Below are 24,653 nucleotides of genomic sequence, written 5' to 3'. Positions count from 1 at the left end.
TGTCTTATCCGGTGTCCTGTGTGAATTTAAGTATTCTCTTTCTAATTCTCTCTCTTTCTTTCTTTCTTTTTCTCGGAGGAGGACCTGAGCCCTAGGACCATGCCTCAGAACTACCTGGCCTGATGACTCCTTGTTGTCCCCAGTCCACCTGGACGAGCTGCTGCTCCAATTTCAACTGTTCTGCCTGCGGCAATGGAACCCTGACCTGTTCACCAGACGTGCTAACTGTCCCGTACCTGGTATTTTCAACTCTCTAGAGACAGCAGGAGCGGTAGAGATACTCTGAATGATCGGCTATGAAAAGCCAACTGACATTTACTCCTGAGGTGCTGACCTGTTGCACCCTCGACAAACACTGTGATTATTATTATTTGACCCTGCTGGCCATCTATGAACATTTGAACATCTTGGCCATGTTCTGTTGTAATCTCCACCCGGCACAGCCAGAAGAGGACTGGCCACCCCTCATAGCCTGGGTCCTCTCTAGGTTTCTTCCTGGGTTCTGGCCTTTCTAGGGAGTTTTTCCTTGCCACCGTGCTTCTACACCTGCATTGCTTGCTGTTTGGGGTTTTCGGCTGGGTTTCTGTACAGCACTTTGTGACATCAGCTGATGTAAGAAGGGCTTTATAAATACATTTGATTTGATATTCACTAATGATAGCCTGGTGGAGCCTACCCATAGAGTGATTACGCCCTCTGCTGGCGAGGAGACATCAGTATAGGCAATCATTAGTATATTCATATGTTGGCTTCACTTACATGTAGGCCTTTAACATGTTATAGGATATGCATTACAATAATCATCCATCACGTGAGAAACTATGGTTAAAGTGCACTTTTGCATGGTGCCACCTTGGTGCGATGACAATAACAATATCCTACAGGACTTCTATTTGACATCCGTAAGGCTCTTTGTTTTTTTACAACATATGATGAACTTACAACATGGACCTCTTATCTTTTTTTCCTTAAAAGCACATGGATATGTGTGAAACAGATACACAAAAACGTGGGATTTTGTAATATATTCGAAAACTTAAATGTTGCCTAATGTTAGTAGTAGCTAGTAGTCTTGTCAATGATGCATCAATGCAATATTGGCACAATATATTTTAGTCTTTTAAGATCTTTAATAGGCTGATGTGTCTAGGCTTGGTAATGGCAAAAGCTGACAGTTAAGAAAATTCTAAAGCCCTTAAGTCCTCTCCACCACTCCTAAATAAAGAGCTTTGTTAGAGGCATATTGTCATTTCAGCGTTCACTAAATAAAATAAGATTGATTGATAAACGTAAGACTGGTAAGAAATCTTTATACTATTCGATAATCCTTTTAATTTACTTTAATTGTAACCAATATACAAGACTATAGTTCTTTAAATAATAATAATAAATCAAAATCCCCAAATGTGTTTCATGAATGAAAAAAAAGTAACAAAGCACATTGCATTTGGTTATAGGCAGAGTGTAATTCATTATGATACTTACTTTTAATTAGTGAAATTTAACTTCAGACACTTTCCAGATGCTGCACTAGGCCACTGGGAATTCAAATGTTTGGAAGTTTGTGGGAAACGTGCGCAAAGTGAGAATTTGTGAATTACTTTCAAAAATGTATTACACTTATGGGAAAAATGACAGAATTCTGATAAGAATTGCTCCTAAGTGGCAAAGTTATCATTAGGCTGCTTTGTGAATATACGGATTAAGACTTTAGGCTCACCACAGAACATTACTTACTATCAGTCCTCAAAGGACTTTGGACCTGTAGTTTTCCATTTACTCTCAAATAACAACCCCATCATCTCTAAATCTACCACACACTATGTTAAACAATTCAGATCAGATGTTTTATTTGTTTTTTAATCAAAGTTATATATCTTCATAATAAATACTTTGTGCTGTTGTGCCCTCTATCAATATAAATAGCAAAATATAATGTCACATTTCCTACACCTAAATGTAGATTTCCCCCTTAATTCTTCATTCTAATCAAAGCATCTTAACAATAATTGTATTTTTTAAAGAATTAATCCGCACAACAACAAAAAACAATACAGTTGAGAATTCTTATTCAAAGAAAACATTTTCAAACAAATCTGAATTCACAAAATAATAAAAAATAAAAATAAGAACGTAAAAATAGGCGGATTACGATGAACTGTGTCCAAGGGCCATAGATGCTAAAGTCACACAAAATGTCAACTACTGATGTGAGGTGAGTGTCAGGGGACACAAAGTGCTAGCTGTTGTGTGGAGAGAAGCAAAACAAGCTGATATTATTTCCTTCCCCTCCTTCATTGGCGTGGCGATCTTCGAATATTCATTTGAAATTCCACGCAGTGTCGACGTGAACACATGCCCTTGTTTATTAAATTTCCTTAGCATTTTTAAAAATAAAAACATGAAATATACAAACAGTCAATTTTTTTAGGCCAAAAATGTGTCTTAAACGTTGTGGTGTACATTCATATTGAAAGTGGAAAAAAAAGAAACTATAAGAAAAAAATAATTTTAATTGGCTATAATTATGAACAATATAAATTACCATTACAGTTGAACATTTGTTACAAAGTATGTTGTGAATCTAGCAGTCCAATATCCCTGCCAAAGTGGTGTGTTCTCATAATTTCTCTTTTGATGGGATCCAGATGTAGGGTCCTGAATGCTCCTCTATCACCATTTTGCAGTGGTTATAAATGTCTTCTAAGGTGTCTCCTTGAACAAGGGCTACAAAACAAGGGGATACATTCATTACAGGCAGATCTAACCATTTATAAATTATTTTCTAATAGAAGGAAGTCTTTTTTTGTCATGTACATACTGTGTGATAATAATAAATTGCACCCATAGAACACATTGTGGTCCCACAGGTTAAAGTTGAAAAAGTCACTGCAAAAGATGAAAACATTCTGCTAACACCTGCTCTTTTGGTTTTTACTGCCGTGGCTTAGTTCTAATAGTTACTAACCATACAGCAAATGAGGATGTAATTTGTCACCATCAAGGGTGAATGAAGGGCATTATCCAGGCAGGCTTGTAATGCTCATTCACATATGCAGAATTACAGTAGGGATCTGTTTTATCATTGAAGTTATGGACATCAATAATGTTCATAATTCCCATCTAATTGTAGGATCTCCATGTAGGCCAATTTCTTTGTAATCCACAGAGGCTTGAGAAATGAGGCCCCAGGACTGTATACATTAAACAAGGGTTGAGACTACAACTTTCACATCTCTTTTGTCTAAAAAGAGGAACATTGTGCATCTTTACTCATGGATACTGTACCTGTGAAAAACTCGCCAAACTCCTGCTCCAACTTAATGGCCCTGTCAAATGTCTTCCTGGCCTGCTCTTCTGTTAATCTCTTATTCATCTCCCTGGGAACAAAGGTTTGTTGTGAGGCATCAGACACCATGGGGCAGTTTCCCAGACACAGATTATGCCTAGTCCTGGACTAAAAAGCAAGCTCAATCTGTGTCCGGGAAATCAGTCCCAAAGGTTCTAATCTCTGCAACTACATTTCCACATGTATGGACTATGAATTATGTTCATTAAGTTAATGTGGTATTTGTCAATTCAACTCCCATTTCCACTTAATTGCCTGATTTACCGCCTCCCCATTTAAAAAATATATTCTGCACTCAATTTAATGATGTCAGCTCCTTCTCCTGTATTGGATATCTGTAATAAACACATCTGCTATGTAATATTTTCATGAGTTGGGATATGAGAGAACTCACATTAATGAATCAATGGACCTAGGCTTTATAAAGATGGCAATGGGGTAGAGTTGTGCTACTTGTAGTCGTTTTATGGCATTCCCTGACACATCCAGTATGCAGTGTTTACCCTGCTGACAGAGGAAAGAGAGAGTTTATACACGTACATACTCTATACAGTATACACAAAGTGTACAAACATTAGGAACACCTTCCTAATATTGAGTTGCATCCCCTTTTGCCCCTCAGAACAGCTCCCTTTATCTACACTGATTTGAAGAGTAGCTGCTACTTTTGCAACAGCTAATGGGGATCCTAATAAAATACCAAATACCAAATTTGTCAGGACAAGGTGTCGAAAGCATTCCATAGGGATATTGGCCCATGTTGACTCCAATGCTTCCCACTGTTGTGTAAAGTTGGCTGGATGTCCTTTGGGTGGTGGACCATTCTTGATACACAGGGGAAAATGTTGAGCGTGAAAAACCCAGCAGCGTTGCAGTTCTTGACACAAACTGGTGCGCCTACCATACCCTGTTCAAAGGCACTTACATATTTTGTCTTGCCCATTCACCTTCTGTATGGTACAAACACAATCCACGTCTCAACTGTCTCAAGGCTTAAAACTCCTTCTTTAACCTGTCCCCTTCCCTTTATCTACACTGATTTGAAGTGGATTTAACTAGTGACATCAATAAGGGATCATAGCTTTCACCTGGATTTACCTGGTCATTCTATGTCATGGAAAGTGCAGGTAACCTTAATGTTTCGTACACAAAGTGTATATCATTGAATTTACATAATGTCCTTGATTGAGTCAAATAACTGTTTCTGACATGATACTTTATTAGAAGAGGTATTTAACATATACAAAGGAATAGATATGCTTGGAGACCATGGTTGTCCTTTTAGTTATTCGTCCAATAAGACACAAAGACCCACATTTTAAAGTTCTGAAATTGGTCTAATAAAATAAAAATCTTGGTATGATCTTTTTGTGTGGTTACATCACACATAAAAACACATTTTGTTTGGATTAAATATAGATCAACACAATGCTACAACCACAGAGTTAAATGGAATCCTGAATAGTGTTAAATATGGAAGTGTATTTTCGACCAGCAGAACATTTTTGTTAGTTAATGCATAGGGGTCGATATGTATTAAGGTAGTAGTAGGGTTAAGTTTAAGTTTAGGAATTAGGTTAGATATAGTTTCAGTGGGGCCTCCTGAGTGACTCAGCGGTCTAAGGCACTGCATCGCTGACCCCGGTTGCCAGTTGAACAGTGTTTCCTCCGACACATTGGTGCGGCTGGCGGGTGTAAAGGAACGCAGTTAGGTGAGTCATGTTTCGAAGGACGCGTGACTCCACCTTCGCCTCTCCTGAGCCCGTTGGGGAGTTCCAGCGATGAGACAAGATCGTAAAATACAACAACAACAAAATGTTTCAGTGAAGTTAATTTACGTAAATGTTTATGCCTTGATCACACTGGTAGCACTTTTGCGCAAAAGTTCAACAATCACCTTCTGCTACCATTTCTGTCAAGCTGTCGACACATACAGTTTGGCGCATACGTTCAATAAATCCAATGTGTGCACCACACAGAACATTTCCATTGGAAATGAATGTACTTCTGTTGTATCAAAATGCAATAACATTGTCGGTGTGATCGAGGCATTAGGAAAAGCCATAAAAGTTGACATTGGATTAGCACACCGCCGCCTGCCACCGTTGTTTTTCTGCCTGTTGAAAACACACTGCCTAAATAAAGTATATCTCAATGACAGTGACACTCACCCTCTCAGCCACATATTTGACCGACTGAACACTGGTTCCATATAGATTGTCGTTGTACTGGCCCGCCTCAATGAACTTGTGCTCTTGGATGTCCTGCTCCATCTGCTCTCTGGACATTACAAAATGGTAGTCCCGCCCATCGACCTCGTAGTCCCTCCTCGACCGAGTGGTATCTTTGATGCAAGAGGAGAAGACAATAAGCTAAAATAACACGATAAGAGTCCTTGCACAAAATAGTACGCAGCATCATCTGGATATGTGTGCAGCAAAAGTTCAACATTCACCTTCTGCTACCATTTCTGTTAAGCCGTCTACACATACAGTTTGATGCATACGTTGGATAAATTCAAAGGATGCACCACACAGAACGCACTGCAACCGCCTCTGTAACGCAATGCTGCAAGTCAAACGCAGTGTTTCATTGGAAATTAATGTAATTATGTCGTACCAAAATGCAATGACGCTGTGGGTGTGATCGAAGCGTAGTACCTTTTATTTATATTATAGTTACATAGGCAGGTACAGTGTGACTACAGTATAGATACTGTACATAAACACAACTATTATACCTGTTAGTGTAAACAAACAAATTAATGATGCACTGAAAATGTTTCAAAATACCATGATCGTGTTTTGAAAGCATAAAAAGTAGTGCACCTAAGCTAAGATCTGGTGTTTGCAGGGTGATTTGAATGTAAACCCAGTCTAACTGTTACTGATACTGTAAATGTGCATTTTGTTCAATCTGACCTTTGGTATATGTGTTACGGTAAATGTGTAAAATAGGGAAATCTAGCGATTCCACTGGAAATCTATAGATTCTCCATCGCACTGTTAAACAATGTGTAGATTTAATAGTGAGAAGGGAAATTTCCCCATTCCCCACAATGAATCTGTACATCTCCTGGTAACTATGTGTAGAGAGGCATTTGGAGTATTTTTAAAATGTCAATACTGCAATTTCTACTCTAAGTCCATTTTCAATCTACTACTTACAACAGTGTGGAACATATTCTACTTCCTTTCACTACATTGTATTAACCAATAACTTAGTTACACTACATTCTGTATACCAGCAACTAAGGGGCTCACTTACCTGGCTGCCCTGAACAGTTAGCCGCTTTACATGGTTTAAAAAATAGATGGAATAAAAAGATAAATCAATTAAAACAAACCAAATAAAAACAATGACGATCAAAATAAAAATATGACATCAAGTAGACAGTGGTGTGGACAGTTCTTTGAAATATACAATAGTATGAAATACTATCATTATATTGAAAAACTGTATTTAAAAGGTCATATAACTCAAACAATTGTTTGTAAATATTCCTCATTATAAACTGGGTTGTTCGAGCCCTGAATGCTGATTGGCTGACAGCCATGGTATATCAGACCGTATACTACGGGTATGACAAAACATTTATTTTTACTGCTCTAATTACGTTGATAACCGGTTTATAATAGCATTAAGGCACGTCGGAGGTTTGTGGTATATGGCCAATATACCACAGCTAAGGTTCTGTGTCCAGGCACTCCACGATGTGTTGTGCCTAAGAACAACCCTTAGTTGTGGTATATTGGCCATATACCACACCCCCTCGTGCCTTATTGTTTAATTATGCCATGGAATTGTTGAATACTCCTTTCTGATTGGCTTGAAGGGCATTATAGAGCTAATCTAGTGGATGTTGAACACATTTCTACCAGCAAATGAACACATTTCTAGTGGCAAATGTATTCAATTATAGCCATGGTATAAAAGAGATAATCAACTTGAGGCTCTATGCGATCTCTGGAAAATAATGCAACTCTGTGGAAGGTCAGTTCCACGACGCGCTACACACCTTCCACGTTGTTCATTATTTTCCATAGAATGCATAGCCCCTCGTTGATTATTCCTTACTTAGTCAACTTTTAATACTGTCCCAAAAATCCACGTTTTCAAGATTATTTTCTTTACACTACGTTCAGTCTCCTGACTACCAAAATCAAACAGGAGCAAAAACTCTCATAAGGATCCAAAACTTTTTCAGGAATGAATCATAGGCCTGCTTTTAGGACCGCTATGAGGCTTGAATGTGCAAAATAATTGGATTGTGAGACCATACTAATGGTGTACCAATGAGAAATGTATGAAAAATGGTTTTAGAGTAAAATGCCAGAAGCACTCTACTGTCCATGAACCTTGAACTTAGTAGTATGGTCACACTACTATACATAAACAGTATCTGGTCTACAGCCAAAACTCAAAATCCTGTTGTCTGTAAAACGAATTCCACATTTATTTGGATTTGTTGCCATAGCTTTTGTTGGATTTTGCCTTTCTCAGTTGGCCATAAAAATAAAAATATACTTCCATTGATTATTACCTAGCTGTGGCTAAAGTTAGCTGAAGTTCATAGTAATTTCTTCAAGAAAAACCGAACCATTGATTACAGTTTCTCCTGGACTATAGACTACTTTCAGCATGAGGAGACATTTAACGTCAAATTCTAAAATCCTGAACTTCCCCTTTAATGGTTCAATAGAATTGCACATGTGAATAGCAGGGTAATAATACAATCCTACATTATTATTGTCATCAAGAAATCATCTCTGGATAATTTAACCAAGTATGTATAATACAAATCAAAGAACCCAACAAAACATGTAAGGGGGGAAAATTAATAGCTTTTTTTTTGAGAAATTAGGAAAAATAATGAATCAAACACTATAACAACATAGCAAATGAAGAAGATGGGTATAAAATAAAACTACAATGGTATATTGGCAGCACGGTGGAATTTATTAGGGAGAGCTAATCACAAGGGCACATGATCACACAATGTATTCTTGATGCAGCAACTGTGTCCACCCTGAGACAGCCTGGTAGACTGGGGCCATATGTATCAAGCGTCTCAGAGTATAAGTGCTGATCCAGGATCAGGGGCCAGATTCACAAAACACTACTTACGAAAAGAAATAAGAAGTCCATAAGATAGTTCGTAAGTGCAATTCCTCAAAATGTTCTTATGAATTCATAGTTTTCTGAAGAACTCCGTAAATATCTTTCCTAAGAACTATCTTCTTATGTGGCATTGACATTAGCGACGTGCTTGAAACCAATAAATAAGCTTATGTGACAGCGATGATAGGATTTGGCCCATTTCCATTTTATTCCATTTAATTAATCTGCTTTATGTCTCGAGAATGTTTGTTGTTGTTGTTGGCTCGCAAACCCTTTATACACAAAAACAAACTTTATTATTCACACATTATAGCCATCAGACTAGCTACTGTATATCAACACAAAAATGGATAACCAAGGAAAGCGCAAAAAAACAAGAGCTTGAAGTGATGGTGGAGGAAATAGCAGCCAGGAAAAGGTTGCTGTTGGGGAGACTTGATAACTGAAGGGTCATTGCAGATACCAAAAGAGAGGATGGGCGAGAGTGCCAAAGTCTGTCTCCACCGTCGGGGGTATAGCAAGGGACAGTAGTCCAACATCAAGTCGGCTGCTAAGAAGGGAGTTGAGAGAAGCAGGGATTTGAAGAAGACTGGATGGGGGGAGGGGTATCAACCATTCATGTGGACCAGCTGGAGGAGAAGGTTTTGTCCATGATAGGAGAGGCAGTGGTAGAGGGACTGCGTGACCGGTAAGAGCTAACGCATAACAACATTAGCCAACATAGTTAACGACATTTAACGTTAGCTAAGTTAGCCATGTTCTTCTTAGCAAATTAACAAGCTAATGCTAGCTATTTAATACTTCTAGAATATTGTTAATCATTATTGTTAATTTAAATGTCCGGTAGCCAACTGTGTCTGTGGCAGTGTCGCAAGAAAACATTCATGGTTACAAAAGTATCCAGTTGTCACAAGACAAGGTTTTAGCTGTCTTAAAGTTGAGTACATTTTCAAGAAGATCCTAAAACATTATTTTCAAGAATCCCATTTCTTTTCATAGGAAGAACCACGAAAAAACGTATGAACATTTCCAATAACTTTATTGAGGAATAGCAACTTTGCTTAACTTTCTTCATAAGTCTATACTTAAGGTAAAAATGGCAGTTTAGAAGAAATGTATTCCAAAGAAGGTTTTGTGAATCTGGGCCCAGGTTCCCCCTGTCCATGAAATCTTATCAATTTTGACCTGAGGCAAAACTGATCCTAAATCAGTGCTCCTACTCTGAGAAGCGTTATACATACGGCCACTGGTCTCCTTGTGATGGTAGAGGGACTTACGTGGCACGCAGGAGCCAAATTTGTCAGGGAATTCGGATATCAGGTCGTCGTTGATTCTGTCTTTCATTGGTCCAAGGATTATGACGGGTCTGGCGTAATTAACTGTAAGATAAAATGTGTCAATCAACTCATTTACAGACATAATAGGTTATAACTGTGCACTGAGCATTAGTCTCCACAGTAAATGTGGGCAAGCAATTTCACTACAACAACCACGCTATATATGAGCAAGCCAATGCGTACTAGTGCCAGAGAGGTTTTGATGTCTAGAGACTCAACCAGCGATTACTTCCTGTAAATAACTAGTACGGAAGAACTTTCCAGAATCTTCCTCGCAGGAGTTACAGGAAGTAATCAATTGTTTTGTCTCATTTTTAAAACCTCTGTGGTGCTTCTTGTACACACTGGCGTGCATAAATATAGCGTGACAATGTGCAAGCGGCTAATGTTTCACTGACTGAAATAGTGCATTATCAAGGACCACTCTGGTAAAAGATTGGAAGAGGACTCACTCTCTTGTCGAATGACAGGCTCATAGGAGAGAATCATGTCCTCTTGACTCCCTGGTGACATAAAACAGTTACTAAAATAGTTACTATAAAACAGAAAAGTTAATAAAACGGACATTACATGCATGTTCATGCTTATTCTCTTGACCAACTGTCCCAAGACAGGAGGAATGTCAATCTGGATGAATAAAGAAGTGATTAGAAGCATTCAATGAAAACACTCAATGTAAATTGTGCCATACAAAAAAAGGGATTGAGACTGATTGTGGCCAAAGAGTAGTAACACAACACCCAACAGAAGGCAAGAACGTTTATACTGCTTTCGAAGTGAATTGTGACTGTCTAGTGCACTATGCAAACATCCTTTTCAAGTATCCGTATAATCCCAAACAAACACAAACACTGAGGTTATTTTCTCTCGCCTGCAGTAATGACCAGTGGATGCGTTTTCATTTAGAGCTTGGGTTGGGAAATGTGTCAAGTTATATTGCTTCATTGTACTATTTGGTCGATACATTTGAATATTATGAGGGCAAATCATTTTCTCTAGTCAAAAGATTGTCAATATAGGCCTAATCTATTTTAGGTCATGACTGTAGCTCTCGGGAGGATGATCACGTTGTGTGCTTGTCTCAAAACCTTCCCATTCCCTTTGCCAGGATTAATTTAACCTTCTACTATAACACAATGTTTGTCCTGCTTTAGTTTCAACGCTCAGCATAACACATATAAAATCTAGATGAACCTTGCAACTCACAGAAAAGGTACAGCTGTATCTAATTGGTTCTGCTTTTAGAGCGCATGCTAAGTAGATTTGTATTTTATAGATTTTGTTACTCCAGATACAAACAACAATTTACGGACGGACACAAATAATGGCTACATCTCATCTCACCCGCATGTTCACACCCCCATCCCTAGTGGCTGCATTATGGTTTGCCGCTTGGCCTTGAATTGTACCAATTTGTTTTTCCTCGGTCGCCCAAACAATTTCAATAATAAATTAGATTTTTCCATTGTGTTAATGATGGCGGATTGATTGATTTCCACATTTTTTGTACAAGTTGATTGGTTAGTATTAGTTGATTGGTTAGTATTAGTTGATTGGTTAGTATTAGTTGATTGGTTAGTATAAGTTGATTGGTTAGTATAAGTTGATTGGTTAGTATTAGTTGATTGGTTAGTATTAGTTGATTGGTTAGTATAAGTTGATTGGTTAGTATTAGTTGATTGGTTAGTATAAGTTGATTGGTTAGTATAAGTTGATTGGTTAGTATAAGTTGATTGGTTGGTATTAGTTGATTGGTTAGTATAAGTTGATTGGTTAGTATTAGTTGATTGGTTAGTATAAGTTGATTGGTTAGTATAAGTTGATTGGTTAGTATTAGTTGATTGGTTAGTATAAGTTGATTGGTTAGTATAAGTTGATTGGTTAGTATAAGTTGATTGGTTAGTATTAGTTGATTGGTTAGTATAAGTTGATTGGTTAGTATTAGTTGATTGGTTAGTATAAGTTGATTGGTTAGTATCAGTTGATTGGTTAGTATAAGTTGATTGGTTGGTATTAGTTGATTGGTTAGTATTAGTTGATTGGTTAGTATAAGTTGATTGGTTAGTATAAGTTGATTGGTTAGTATTAGTTGATTGGTTAGTATTAGTTGATTGGTTAGTATTAGTTGATTGGTTAGTATAAGTTGATTGGTTAATATGTGCAAGAAAGTACCAACATGATTTTATTCTGCAACTATTTGTATTCTGATCCAAGGATAGGGATTAAACACTGCAAGATAATAGTTATATAAAAGAAGAGGAGAAAGCTAACATTACAATAGATGGGTGTCCATTAATGTTGCAGTAAAATAAAACCTTTAACCCTTTACACTCATGGGATTTCGCCTATATGGATAGGGCTACATTTAAATGTTTCTTACAGAATTCCATATGAAAAGCTTATGCATAACCATGGTAGCAATGGAAAAGTAACAGTTTGGAGATAACAGGAAAATGTGTGCACAGTTCCTAAGCAATTTCAATACACTTATGACTCAAAGAATCTTCAACTCTAAGATACTTTTCTGAGCTCTCCTAGCTGTGCCATTGAGGAACTAGAGCAAGCAGACTTGTAGTTGTAGTTATTTCATCCCCATCACACAACTACTGTTGTTGTTTACGTAATCTAAAAACGGTCCATTTTATAATTCACAATCTCAGTCAGGTGGGCTTGTTCTATTACCAACATGACTAGCTAAGTTATAAGTTAGGCTTTCAGAAGGCAATTCAGAAAAACAGATTGTAATTTTTGTGCGCATAGAAAGGAGTCATGAGTGCATTCAAGTGCGTGTGCCACAGCCAATGTTCTTCTCAATAAACAAACAGGCTCATTCTGTTCAGAACAACCAGGTTATGATGTCATGTCATCTTGTAACTGTACATCAAACATAGTGATCATAAACATTAACACTGTATATGAATCTGGAAATGTGAAGTGCACATTTGGACTCACGGTCGTTGGCTTGCTTGTATGACATCAAAGCGGTATTTATTATAATCCTCAATGTCTCACCTTTCAAAATACATCGAGTCATCTTAATTTACAGCATTTTCCTCACTCAACAAAACATTTTAAAATGTTGCCCAATTAGCGGGAGGGATGGGAGCAACTTCTTGTTGCGCTGTGCTCAAGTTCAGAATGGCTGTCAGTCAAAACCCATACAGCCTTGTGAAAGCACAGAGCCAGAGCTCTGACGTCATGTATAGCATATTACTGTACAGCCACCACGTTCCAATTTAGGCGCTTATTAGCAGGGGTTGGGAACAGAAACGGAACCGGGAACGAAAGTGATCCATACTGTTCCGGGAACTGAACCGTTATTTTAAAAGGATGGGAACCGGATAATAATGTTATTTTACGTTCCAGGCATTTTTATTCTAATCCCACAAAAAAAACACAACAAAGCGCCTATGCAAAGCCCTCACTCTATCACTTATAAATCTATTATAGTGTCTGCCTGCATGCTGAAAAAAATCGTTGCCAGTGTGTGTGTGCGTGTTTAGGTTACCTGCCCCTCCACCTCAGAAACATAGGCTACTGTACTGACGTTTTAATGAAATAGCTAAAGAAGAATGGATTAAGTTTTTCAATGCTATGTATGTAGGTAAGGATACTATAGTCCTAGTTATCACATTTCGGTTGGATTTATTAACTACAAAAAGCTAAGACGTGTTTTTAATTCAGGTGCCGCTCTGCACACACAAGCTTGTTAGCTAGCTAGCTCAAAGGACATTAAAAGTTCCTCCATAGAAACCACCCCTCTTAGGTATAATTCTGTGGACCTAATTCAGATAATGCATGTCATAGCAAGATGCCCAGAGCTTTAAGCCTCCTCTTCAACCCTCAGTCGCTCTCTCCCCACCTGACAAATTTCAGTCGCATCTTGCGCCATAGGCCACACTTGTCTTTCCATCACGCATGTGAACAACTAGCTTGCCTGCTGTATTCGCACTGATTGGTGAAGTAATTTAATGAGCTAAATGTAAAAAACATTGATTTACAGTTTAAAAAAGGAACAGAACGGAACGATATAAACCGGTACTTTTTGGGGATTTGAACAGGTTCAGAATTTTATTTTGCTGGTTGGAACAGTGAAAGAGAACAACAAAAAAATTGGTTCTGTTCATAATTTTGGTTCCAACCCCTGCTTATTAGTGCCCAAATATGCCATTTTGAACCAGTATATGGGTACGAGTGTAAAGGGTTAAGAGACTACCGTAGCTAGCAAGACATGGGAGGGAAGAGCACTTTTCCCTTCCACTTTGCACCTCATATTTTCATGGGATTCAACAATACATCAAAATAGAGGAAGATCATGGATCCTAGATTACAGAGAACATTAAAAATGTACTATGTGAAATCATTTAAAGGCACAAATATACACAGCATTGACAGTGTGAACACCTCAGCATGCTGGCCTAAAAATAGGTGATCACATTCAGCTGCACAAGAGTACACCCAAACAGCTGTGTCTGTTATAGAAAGAGACAATGAACAGACTAGTTACATGATAAAAACACAAAATGTATTTCCAGACAACTGAAACATTTTTTTTATGTCTTTCTTTTTTGTGATTTGCAAACAATGTCAGAGTTAGGATGGAAGGTGACAGAAATCAAGACAATCAGGACAAAAACTGAGAGGTCATACTGAAGCATGCAAACAGGCTATCAAAATGAGTCAATAAGGGAACAAAAAAATAAAAAGAGGGAGGAAACAAACACAAAGTCAAAAGAGAAATGTGTTGGGGGGAGGGGAGTGTTGCTTGACTGTACAGACAGGACCATTCCTCAACCAACTTACTCAGCGTCTTCGTCCCATACCCGTCGTCACCTAATCCTGGGATGTCCTACATGGCCGTCCCAAGAGAGCAAAGACAAGGAGACAGGGCAGGGATAGCCAGAAAGGTGGAGGGAAGAGGTAAGTGGCATTAAAGAGGGGAAGCTGTGAAATCCTGAAAGGCAAGATTAGTTAGCCGAGCTCAGATCATCTGTCTCAGTTCAGACACAAGACGACCAGCCTGAACCGGTCATAACCTGTCATAAACTGTATTTAAAAATAAAAAAAGTCATATCAGATAATTGGACCACTTTGTGATAGATGATGGCCGGGGTAGTTTTTGAGGAACCACTGGTGACTGCTCAGTGTTGATCCTGATCTGAGCACCCAGACACCATCACTGCACCAGAACAAAGAGAGAAAAAAGAAAGATAGGAGGGGGACCTCCGTGAAAACCCTATCCCTGCACACGTCTCCAAAATGTATATGTCACCTATATGTACCTGTGTCGGTGTGTGTACCTGTGTCAGTGTGTGTACCTGTGTCAGTGTGTATACCTGTGTCAGTGTGTGTGTGTGTTCAAGCCTACTTACGTTCTGAATCACTGCCATCCTGCTCACTCAACTCCTTGTTCTTGTAGAATGGGAACTTTCGTGTAAAGATGAAGTTGTTTTTACGCTTGTCATTGAATGACTGTGGAGGAAAGAAAGCATGGGGTGGGGCAAACAGGGAGCTCTAATTGTTGTCATATTCATGCTGACAAACCAACTAGCTGCAATATGTGGGACATGAAGAAATTATGGCATGGTCACCAGAAATGGACTACAGGACTGACATCACAGTACTGACATTACACTAGATTATTCATCCATCAGAGCAGGGTTGAATTATAACCTAATCATATAAATATGTTGCTTTAGCTAATACTAATTAATCATGACATTTCACAAATATCTCATTTTGTTTGTCTGTTCGATGATAACACTGTCAAAATGACTCAATGTTTGATAGAGAAGAACTACACAGTAATAATTTGCCATCATTTACTTCATGTGCACAATTGCACCCAAAACATTCTCAAACACTTGAAAATAAAACAAAATCAGAGAACACGTGTCAAACACACAGATAAATGCCGATATGTGGTATGCCATGCAGCAAAGACGTTAACAGGATCATGCTATGACATTAGGAACATGGCTGTGATACAAATGATGTCCAACAATCATGCAGGTTAAAACTTCAGGAGGTGGAAGGATGAGATCCCATGCCATGGCTTAAAGAAATCAGGTCATTGTTACCTAAAACTATATATTTAGATAGGCTTGTGAAGATATCAAATCCTAAATTAACAAGCACATAAAGAATTATGATACGAAGGGGTCAGATTGATCAAATGTTGTGAGTGTTAAATTACAAACAAACAAAATTAAAGGAGAGAAGTTGTGCATAGCGCTGTTTGAGAAGCTAGGAGGTGGCGTGGAGGAGAAAGAAGGAATTGCAGTTGTGATGTTTATTTGTGACGAATACTCATTTGCATGCATGTGCTTCATAAATCCGATTCTAAAGTTATAATCGTTAAACCAGCAATGATCACCGAAACTGGTTCAATACCAGCCTTAACTACGTACACTTCTGTTCAAAAGTTTGGGGTCACTTAGAAATGTCCTTGTTTTTGAAAGAAAAGCAAACATTTTTGTCCATTAAAATAACAACAAGTTGATCAGAAATACAGTGTAGACATTGTTAATGTTGTAAATTCTTTGATGGAATATCTACATAGGCCCATTATCAGCAACCATCACTCCTGTGTTCCAATGGCACGTTGTGTTAGGTAATCCAAATGTATCATTTTTAAAGGCCAATTGATCATTAGAAAACCCTTTTGCAATTATGTTAGCACAGCTGAAAACTGTTGTTCTGATTAAAGAAGCAATAAAACTGGCCTTCTTTAGACTATTTGAGTATCTGGAGCATCAGCATTTGTGGGTTTGATTACAGGATCAAAATGGCCAGAAACAAAGAATAAACTCTATTCTTGTTCTGAAAAATGAAGGCTATTCAATTTGAGAAATTGGCAAGAAACTGAAGATATTGTACAACGCTGTGTACTACTCACTTCACAGAACAGCGCAAACTAGCTCTAACCAGAATACATAGAGGAGTGGGAGGCCCTGGTGCACAACGGAGAAAGAGGACAAGTACATTAGTGACTAGTTTGAGAAACAGACGCTTCACAAGTCCTCAATTGGCAGCTTCATTAAATAGTACCCGCAAAACACCAGTCTTAACATCAACAGTGAAGAGGTGACTCTAGGATGCTGGTCTTCTAGGCAGAGATTTAAAGAAAAAGCCATATCTCAGACTTGCCAATAAAAAGAAAAGATTAAGATGGGCAAAAGAACACAGACACTGGACAGAGGAACTTTGCCTAGAAGGCCAGCATCCTGGAGTCGCCTCTTCACTGTTGATGTTGAGACGGGTGTTTGCGGGTACTATTTAACGAAGCTGCCAATTGAGGACTTGTGAGGCGTCTGTTTCTCAAATTGTATTGGTCACATACACATGTTAAGCAGATGTTATTGCAGGTGTAGCGAAATGTTCATATACTATAGCGACCTTAGTTCAACACCTGGAGACCTAATCAAGAGATGTTAGCCTATTGGGGAGGCTAAAATAGATATAGTTCAGCTATAATCCAAGGGGAAGTTGTGTCTCTCTTTACTGGAAGCTTATGGACATTATTTGAGCTATAACCAAAATGTCAGTACAACTTTTCAATATTTTTGAGAAATTTGAAGAGAGGCATCTGTTAAACATTTAAATACATTTGTATGATCTAACCCTCCAAAACCTTTTGGAACCTATTTTAAAAAGAGCGCAGCGAATACAACACAAAATCTACTCGTTACTTGTAACATAGGCATGCAAAAACACTGAGGAACACGGCCAAATGTCCTGCTGTTATGTCCAAAATGGACAAAGAGTTTGAAGGATGTATGGTGATTTGGCTTCTGCAGAGGTTGGCCCAGGGACCGATATGACATTAAAGGAAAAAATAGCCTCTAATGCTTCACAAAAAAATCTAATTATACAATGTGCAATGTTTATTTAGGGTAAGGGCTGTGAGGTAAAGCTGTCAGGGAGAAGGTGCTGCTGCAGAGATGTGATGTCTTTGCCAAACCTCGGGTTTATGCTTTAGATTAACATAAATTACTATCACAACTTCTCCTAATGCGAGGGGAAATCTGAGAAACCTGATGTGAAATCTGAAAGTTGCTCTTGATAACGTTACACATCCACATTTCATGTGTATTAAGACAAAAACAAAGGTTTAGAGGTTTAGAAGCTACTTTCTCTACTTCATATCACAAAGGAATGTTATTGATATATGGGTTTACAACCACTTCCATTTCAGAAAATGTCTCCCTTCAAAAGTTAAGTTGGCTTGCCAGTCCTTAGTATAAGATCTTAGCACTTACCCCTTTGGAATCGATGGTTCCCGGTTTGGCATTGAACTTCACTGTCTTTAGACGAGCTCGTTCTTTCCTCTCAACCCTGCCAGTACCAGGACAGACACATTGACAAAAACAGTCATGCTACAGTGGGTTTTCCATTTCCCCAACGCTATCTGCTGGAATTTATTTGTTTTAAAACAATGTTTGTGCTTGTCACTCAGTTGTCATATGCAGGTGCAGCAGCACCCCCTGGTCTACCAGGTGCAGCAGCACCCCCTGGTCTACCAGATGCAGCAGCACCCCCTGGTCTACCAGATGCAGCAGCACCCCCTGGTCTACCACACCTATTGCACCTCTTGAGATGGGTTAAATGCTGTAGGCTTGGATATAGTAGACCTGTATAATCTCTCACATTAAGCCTAATTTAAAAGTAGCTGTTGTAGAATTACGTTTTTCTTGCAGTAAAATGATACAACAAATGTTAATTTTGTTGGGGGAAAGGAATGAAGAAACCTTTTCTTTCAGCCACTCACAGGTAAATTTTGCGAAGAGGTAGAGACATAGAGTCCACTGTCCCCCAGAAGCTAACCTTTAGGTTAAGCACTTTGACGTTTAGTTTAGCAAATCCACCACTTACCTCCTCTTGCTGGGGATGACCCCCATCTCTTCGCTGTCCCCATCAGGGGTCACCCTACGGGCCTGCCACCATTCATCGTCTGAGGCGTTGATGACGTGGAGGATGTCCCCATACCTGAAGCTGAGGCCCTGGCTAGGGAGTCCACTGTCTTTGGCCTTTTCATAGTCGAACAGTGCCCTGTGAGAGAGTCAGAGGGAGACATGCTATTATAGAAAAATGACGTTAATGCCATCTATTCAGTATGACTTTAACGAAGTCCAAAAGAGACCCACCTGACGTAAAGGGAGCGTTTCTGATTGGTTCGGAGGGATCCGGACCCAGAGCTCATGCTATGGTTCATCATCTGTTCCCGCAGATCATGTATTTTGGCCTCGAAACGCCCGTACTCTGCAAGTGAAAGAAAACAACACCCAGGATTACAATAATGTTCTGTTTACACTCAATGTAGACTGCTCTAAGGAAAAGGAAGATAATCTGTTCAGAACAGTAACCTAGGTTGGACATGGTCAAAAGTAGTGCACTGTGTAGGGAATAGGGTGCCATTTAGGATGCACCCCTAAAGGATTATGGTGACATTTAATGTGTATCAGTAAACATTGACAGGGAAACAAATTAAAATGCTTACATTTCAAATGGACAGAACCAATGTTTTCAACTTCTTTATATTGATTGATGATGCATGTACAATATGTATTACCATGTAAAATACACCATATATACAAAAGTATGTGGACACCCCTTCAAATGAGTGGAATCGGCTATTTCAGCCACACCTGTTGCTGACTGACAGGTGTATAAAATCGAGCACACAGCCATGCAATCTCAAAATACAAACACTGGCATTAGAATGGCCTTACTGAAGAGCTCAGTGACGTTCAATGTGACACAGTCATAGGATGCAACATTTCCAACAAGTCAGTTCGTCAAATTTCTGCCCTGCTAGAGCTGCCCCGGTCAACTGTAAGGGCTGTTATTGTGAAGTAGAAAGGTCTAGGAGCAACAATGACTCACCCGCGAAGTGGTAGGCCACACAAGCTCAAAGAACGGGACCAGTGAGTGCTGAAGCACGTAAAAAAATCTGTCCTCGGTTGCAACACTCACTACCGAGTTCCATACTGTCTCTGGAAGCAACGTCAGCAAAATAATTATTCGTCAGGAGCTTCATGAAATGGGTTTCCATGGCCGAGCAGCTGCACACAAGCCTAAGATCACCATGTGCAATGCCAAGCGTCGGCTGGAGTGGTGTAAAGCTCGCCGCCATTGGACTCTGGAGCAGTGAAAACACGTTCTCTGGAGTAATGAATTACTCTTCATCATCTGGCAGTCTGACAGACGAATCTGGGTTTGGCGGTTGCCAGGAGAAGGCTACCTGCCCCAATGCATAGTGCCAACTGTAAAGTGGTCTGGTTGAGGAGGAATAATGGTCTGGAGCTGTTCCTGCTTAAAGTCCCCCCAGCAGCCCAAATCATCCCAGGCTCTGAAGTTTCTTTAAAGCTACTGTAAAACGATTTGGATGCGAGTCAACGATTGGTGACCGTTGCTAGGTAAATCAGATGGAAAAGAGGGGATTGCAGTCTACTTGTCCACATACAATCATTATATGTGGAAGAGTAATTTGGGTGAACTATCCCTGTACTGAAACACTGCTGTAGCAATCGCCTCTACAGCGCAGAGCAGCCATGCAGCTAATGAGGTAGAGAGACTCACTTCAGCCTAAAGCCCACACAGACCTCCGTACAGCGGTCATCTAGGCAGGACTGAGAGTGCATGAGTCAGTCAATCAGACTAACCTTTGGACTGAGAGAGTTCATCATCTAGATGAACAGGTATAATCAAAAGGTTTTATAAAAAATAATACAACACATATCATCCAAAGAGGGAATCTGAGTCTTAAAGCCAATTTCTTCCGAGACACGTGATGTGCTTCCACCTGAGATTGCAGAGATTTAGGGGAGAACAAGAGCAGATTCGCACAGGCTTGGCTGGCAGAGCTGTCCCTTCAATGAGAAAGATAATAATGCGCATTGCAACCAGCAGGAAAACAATGCAGAGCGAGAGACAGAAAGAAAAATATAGAAAATGATTCAGTGCTGTAACTAGATGAGGTTCTAAAACAGGTCTTGTAATGTGTCAACAGAGTAGTGTCATCTGTAGAAAAACCTTTGAGTGTCTCTAAAAACATTTTTTTTTAAAAATAAATTGTAAAAAGATCCATTCCTCAAGCTTTGTATAGTTTGACAAAGATGCAACGTCTACCGTCTTAATTTGAGATCTTGTTTTGTTCCACTTAAGTCCCTGGAGTAAAACAAATGTTGGTACCTATACTCTTCATTACAACACAGCATGCAAAGAACAAAGCAATGCATACACACACGAACTTGCAGAGCTTTCATTCACAATTCTCCTCTCTTTCTCATACACAATTCTCCTCTCTTTCTCATACACAAGCACACACACAACCACACAGGCACACAACACAGGCACAGACACACAGCTGACTAGCACACATACCTCTCTGTGTGTGCTTCAGCTCCTCTATCCTTCTTTCTCTGCTACTACTAGTCTGTCTCACACTGGGGGCTGCCTTCCTGTCTTCTGTTCGCCTGGATACTGTACGCTCACTCACTCAGCACGCTCACTCACTCAGCACGTTCACTCACTCAGCACGTTCACTCTCTCAGCACGTTCACTCACAGTCCTCTGACTTTGCCCAGTGCAACAGTAAGCAAGCCAACATGCATGGGGGAAGGAATATCTTTTACTCATCTGGCAAGCTGAAGGATGGATAGAGGAGAGGCCAATTGGGAAGGTGTTTGTAATAAGCAGTACGCAGGCAGCAGTGTTAACATCCATTGGCTGCTATCCAAGTATAGTAGAGCACAATCCCCAAACACCTGCCCCCATGGGCTGAAGCTGCCTTACCATGGAAAAGGGGAGGGAAGCATCCTCCCGTTACTATCTATCAAAATGACTTCTCGTTTTATTTCTCTGCTGCAATACGAAAATGTATCTGGATAAGAGTGTCTGCTAAATTACTAAAATGCACAAATCAGATAAAGTTAATTGAGTGGAATGAATCCTATGACGGGTAGATTGGAAAACGAGTGGGCAGGAAGCAAATGATGCAAAGGATGATGCCAAACCTCTAATAGTTTCTTATTCATTCATCATGCCGTTAAATACAGCAGTGTAAATCTAAGCTGTATATGCAACTGGGTAGACTATATTAGACTCCCGTCATGCACGGAATGGCTTTAACGATAGGCAGCCTGGAAATACTTGAGTCCATATGGAATCCCTTGGATGAGTGTCAAACTCATTACTAAGAAGTTCAAACAGAGAAATCACACCAGATGATATTAAAATGTGCACTGATGTTTTATCATGCCAACAGATTCTGGCCCTTGAATTCATGTACACAATTCAGACTCCATAAACGGGTGTCTTTCAGAGACACTACCATGAAGACAACATGTAAGGACAGCGGAGTCAATCACCACCTTCCGGAGACACCTGAAACCCCACCTCTTTAAGGAGTACCTAGGATAGGATAAGTAATCCTTCTCACCCCCCTTTAAGATTTAGATGCACTATTGTAAAGTGACTATTCTACTGGATGTCATAAGGTGAATGCACCAATTTGTAAGTCGCTCTGGATAAGAGCGTCTGCTAAATGACTTAAATGTAAAATGTAAATGTAAGAAATGTATGAAGGAATATTACAAAACAAGATGCCCGTTTGTGTCTATAAAGATAGTTTATCTCTGTGTATTGCTCCCTTTAGAATCACCTGATTCAAGCCCTCAAAAAGTACATCTGGATAGTATTAGACAGCTGCCCAAATCTATTTCACAAGCACTCTCAACACTCGGATCATGATGGAGCTTCTTTCTGACACATGCATTGAGGGGGAAAATAGTCATGGCACAACATGTTACATAGAGACAGGGTTATCCAAGATCCAAGGTTATCCAAGTAACTGAATCCTCTGTAATTTGGAAAGCTTAAAATAATAACATAAAATGCGTCAGAAATAGTAATTATAGCAACTGAATTTCCAGTCACCTAAACCATTGTCTAGGTTTCCCTAGGGAAAGGGTGTGAACATGTGCTTTAATATTAAAGGGATAGTTCATCCAAATTACCCATGTTTACCTTGCCAGTGTCTCCAAATGCTAGCTTTTTAGCACTTTGACACAAAACCAATGCAAGTGAATATCTCTGATTTCAGATTTTTTGGTATTTCGTTAATCATCTTTAACAAACTTTATTGAGCTACACAATACATTTTAAACACCGTGGGAGGATTTGGACATGAAACGCAGAAATCAGAAAGATTTCTCTTTCAAAACAAAAGCCCTTTGATATTTTGTAAAGAATGTATATTTAGAAAATATATGAAATACATGAATAAGGGAGACAGGAATAGTAGCTTATGTGCTACTGAAAATTACTTATTTTTCTCTCTGCATGTACTTGTGTGTCATGATGACTGGGTTTGTCAGTTACCTATATACATGTGTGGCAATAATACAAATAAATCATATGAATAATAATAAAACGGGGACAAATACTAGGAACCAATTTACTAAGATTTGGCCTCGGTCAATGTTGGGCTCAAATTATTTTAAAGAATAAAACAAAACAAAAAGCTTAAATAAATTAAGAATTAAACAGGAAATTAAATGGGTTGGCCTTGAGTTCAGCAAAATAAAGTGCCAGAAGTTTAAAAGAATCCAACAAAAAGAGGATGTGTAAATGGATGGATGGAGCAAGATGTGTTGATGGATGGATGTAATAGAATGTGTAGATGGCTGGATGGATGAAATAAGATGTGTTTATGGATGGATGGATGGATGGATGGATGGATGGATGGATGGATGAAATAAGATGTGTTTATGGATGGATGGATGGATGGATGGATGGATGGATGGATGGATGGATGGCTGGATGGATGAAATAAGATGTGTTTATGGATGGATGGATGGATGGATGGATGGATGGATGGATGGATGGACGGACGGACGGAAGGAAGGATGGAATAGGATGTGTTGATGGATGGATGAATAGGATGTGTTGATGGATGAAATAAGATGTGTTGATGGATGGATGGATGGATGGAATAGGATGTGTAGGATGGATGGATGGATGGATGGGTGGAATAGGATGTGTTGATGGATGGATGGATGGAATAGGATGTGTTGATGGATGGATGGATGGAATAGGATGTGTTGATGGATGGATGGATGGAATAGGATGTGTTGATGGATGGATGGATGGAATAGGATGTGTAGCTGGATGGATGGATGGAATAGGATGTGTAGCTGGATGGATGGATGGAATAGGATGTGTTGATGGATGGGTGGAATAGGATGTGTTGATGGATGGGTGGAATAGGATGTGTTGATGGATGGGTGGAATAGGATGTGTTGATGGATGGGTGGAATAGGATGTGTTGATGGATGGGTGGAATAGGATGTGTTGATGGATGGGTGGAATAGGATGTGTTGATGCATGGGTGGAATAGGATGTGTTGATGGATGGGTGGAGATAGGATGTGTTGATGGATGGGTGGAGATAGGATGTGTTGATGGATGGGTGGAATAGGATGTGTTGATGGACACTGTGTTAACAACCCTCCAGGCAAGCTTCAATGCCATACAACTCTCCTTCCGTGGCCTCCAATTGCTCTTAAATACAAGTAAAACGAAATGCATGCTCTTCAACCGATCGCTACCTGCACCTACCCGCCTGTCCAACATCACTACTCTGGACGGCTCTGACTTAGAATACGTGGACAACTACAAATACTTAGGTGTCTGGTTAGACTGTAAACTCTCCTTCCAGACCCATATCAAACATCTCCAATCCAAAGTTAAATCTAGAATTGGCTTCCTATTTCGCAACAAAGCATCCTTCACTCATGCTGCCAAACATACCCTTGTAAAACTGACCATCCTACCAATCCTCGA

At 39.4% G+C, this 24,653-nt stretch overlaps 1 protein-coding gene across 20 annotated transcripts in view; it reads right to left on the bottom strand.

Annotated features, from left to right (window-relative positions):
- Nucleotides 1-1,324: 1,324 nt before the first annotated feature.
- The window catches only part of LOC118389840 (disks large homolog 2), a 294,551-nt gene continuing 271,222 nt past the window's right edge, over nt 1,325-24,653 (bottom strand). For 12 of the 20 annotated variants that reach the window (XM_052529613.1, XM_052529623.1, XM_052529625.1 and 9 more), the window contains 10 exons: nt 18,954-19,068; nt 18,682-18,858; nt 18,069-18,144; nt 15,180-15,279; nt 10,260-10,310; nt 9,748-9,849; nt 5,521-5,693; nt 3,744-3,856; nt 3,289-3,380; nt 1,842-2,727 (listed from right to left, as the gene is read on the bottom strand). In XM_052529613.1, the coding sequence (XP_052385573.1) occupies nt 2,621-2,727; nt 3,289-3,380; nt 3,744-3,856; nt 5,521-5,693; nt 9,748-9,849; nt 10,260-10,310; nt 15,180-15,279; nt 18,069-18,144; nt 18,682-18,858; nt 18,954-19,068 (1,106 nt within the window). In that variant the 3' untranslated portion in view covers nt 1,842-2,620. The other 8 variants (XM_052529620.1, XM_052529628.1, XM_052529631.1 and 5 more) reach the window with 5 other exon arrangements.

Source organism: Oncorhynchus keta, chromosome 11 (assembly GCF_023373465.1).
Source record: "Oncorhynchus keta strain PuntledgeMale-10-30-2019 chromosome 11, Oket_V2, whole genome shotgun sequence".
NCBI classification, from domain to species: domain Eukaryota; kingdom Metazoa; phylum Chordata; class Actinopteri; order Salmoniformes; family Salmonidae; genus Oncorhynchus; species Oncorhynchus keta.
The sequence above is the reverse complement of the archived record's forward strand: the minus strand, read 5'-3'. Positions and strand labels throughout refer to the sequence as shown.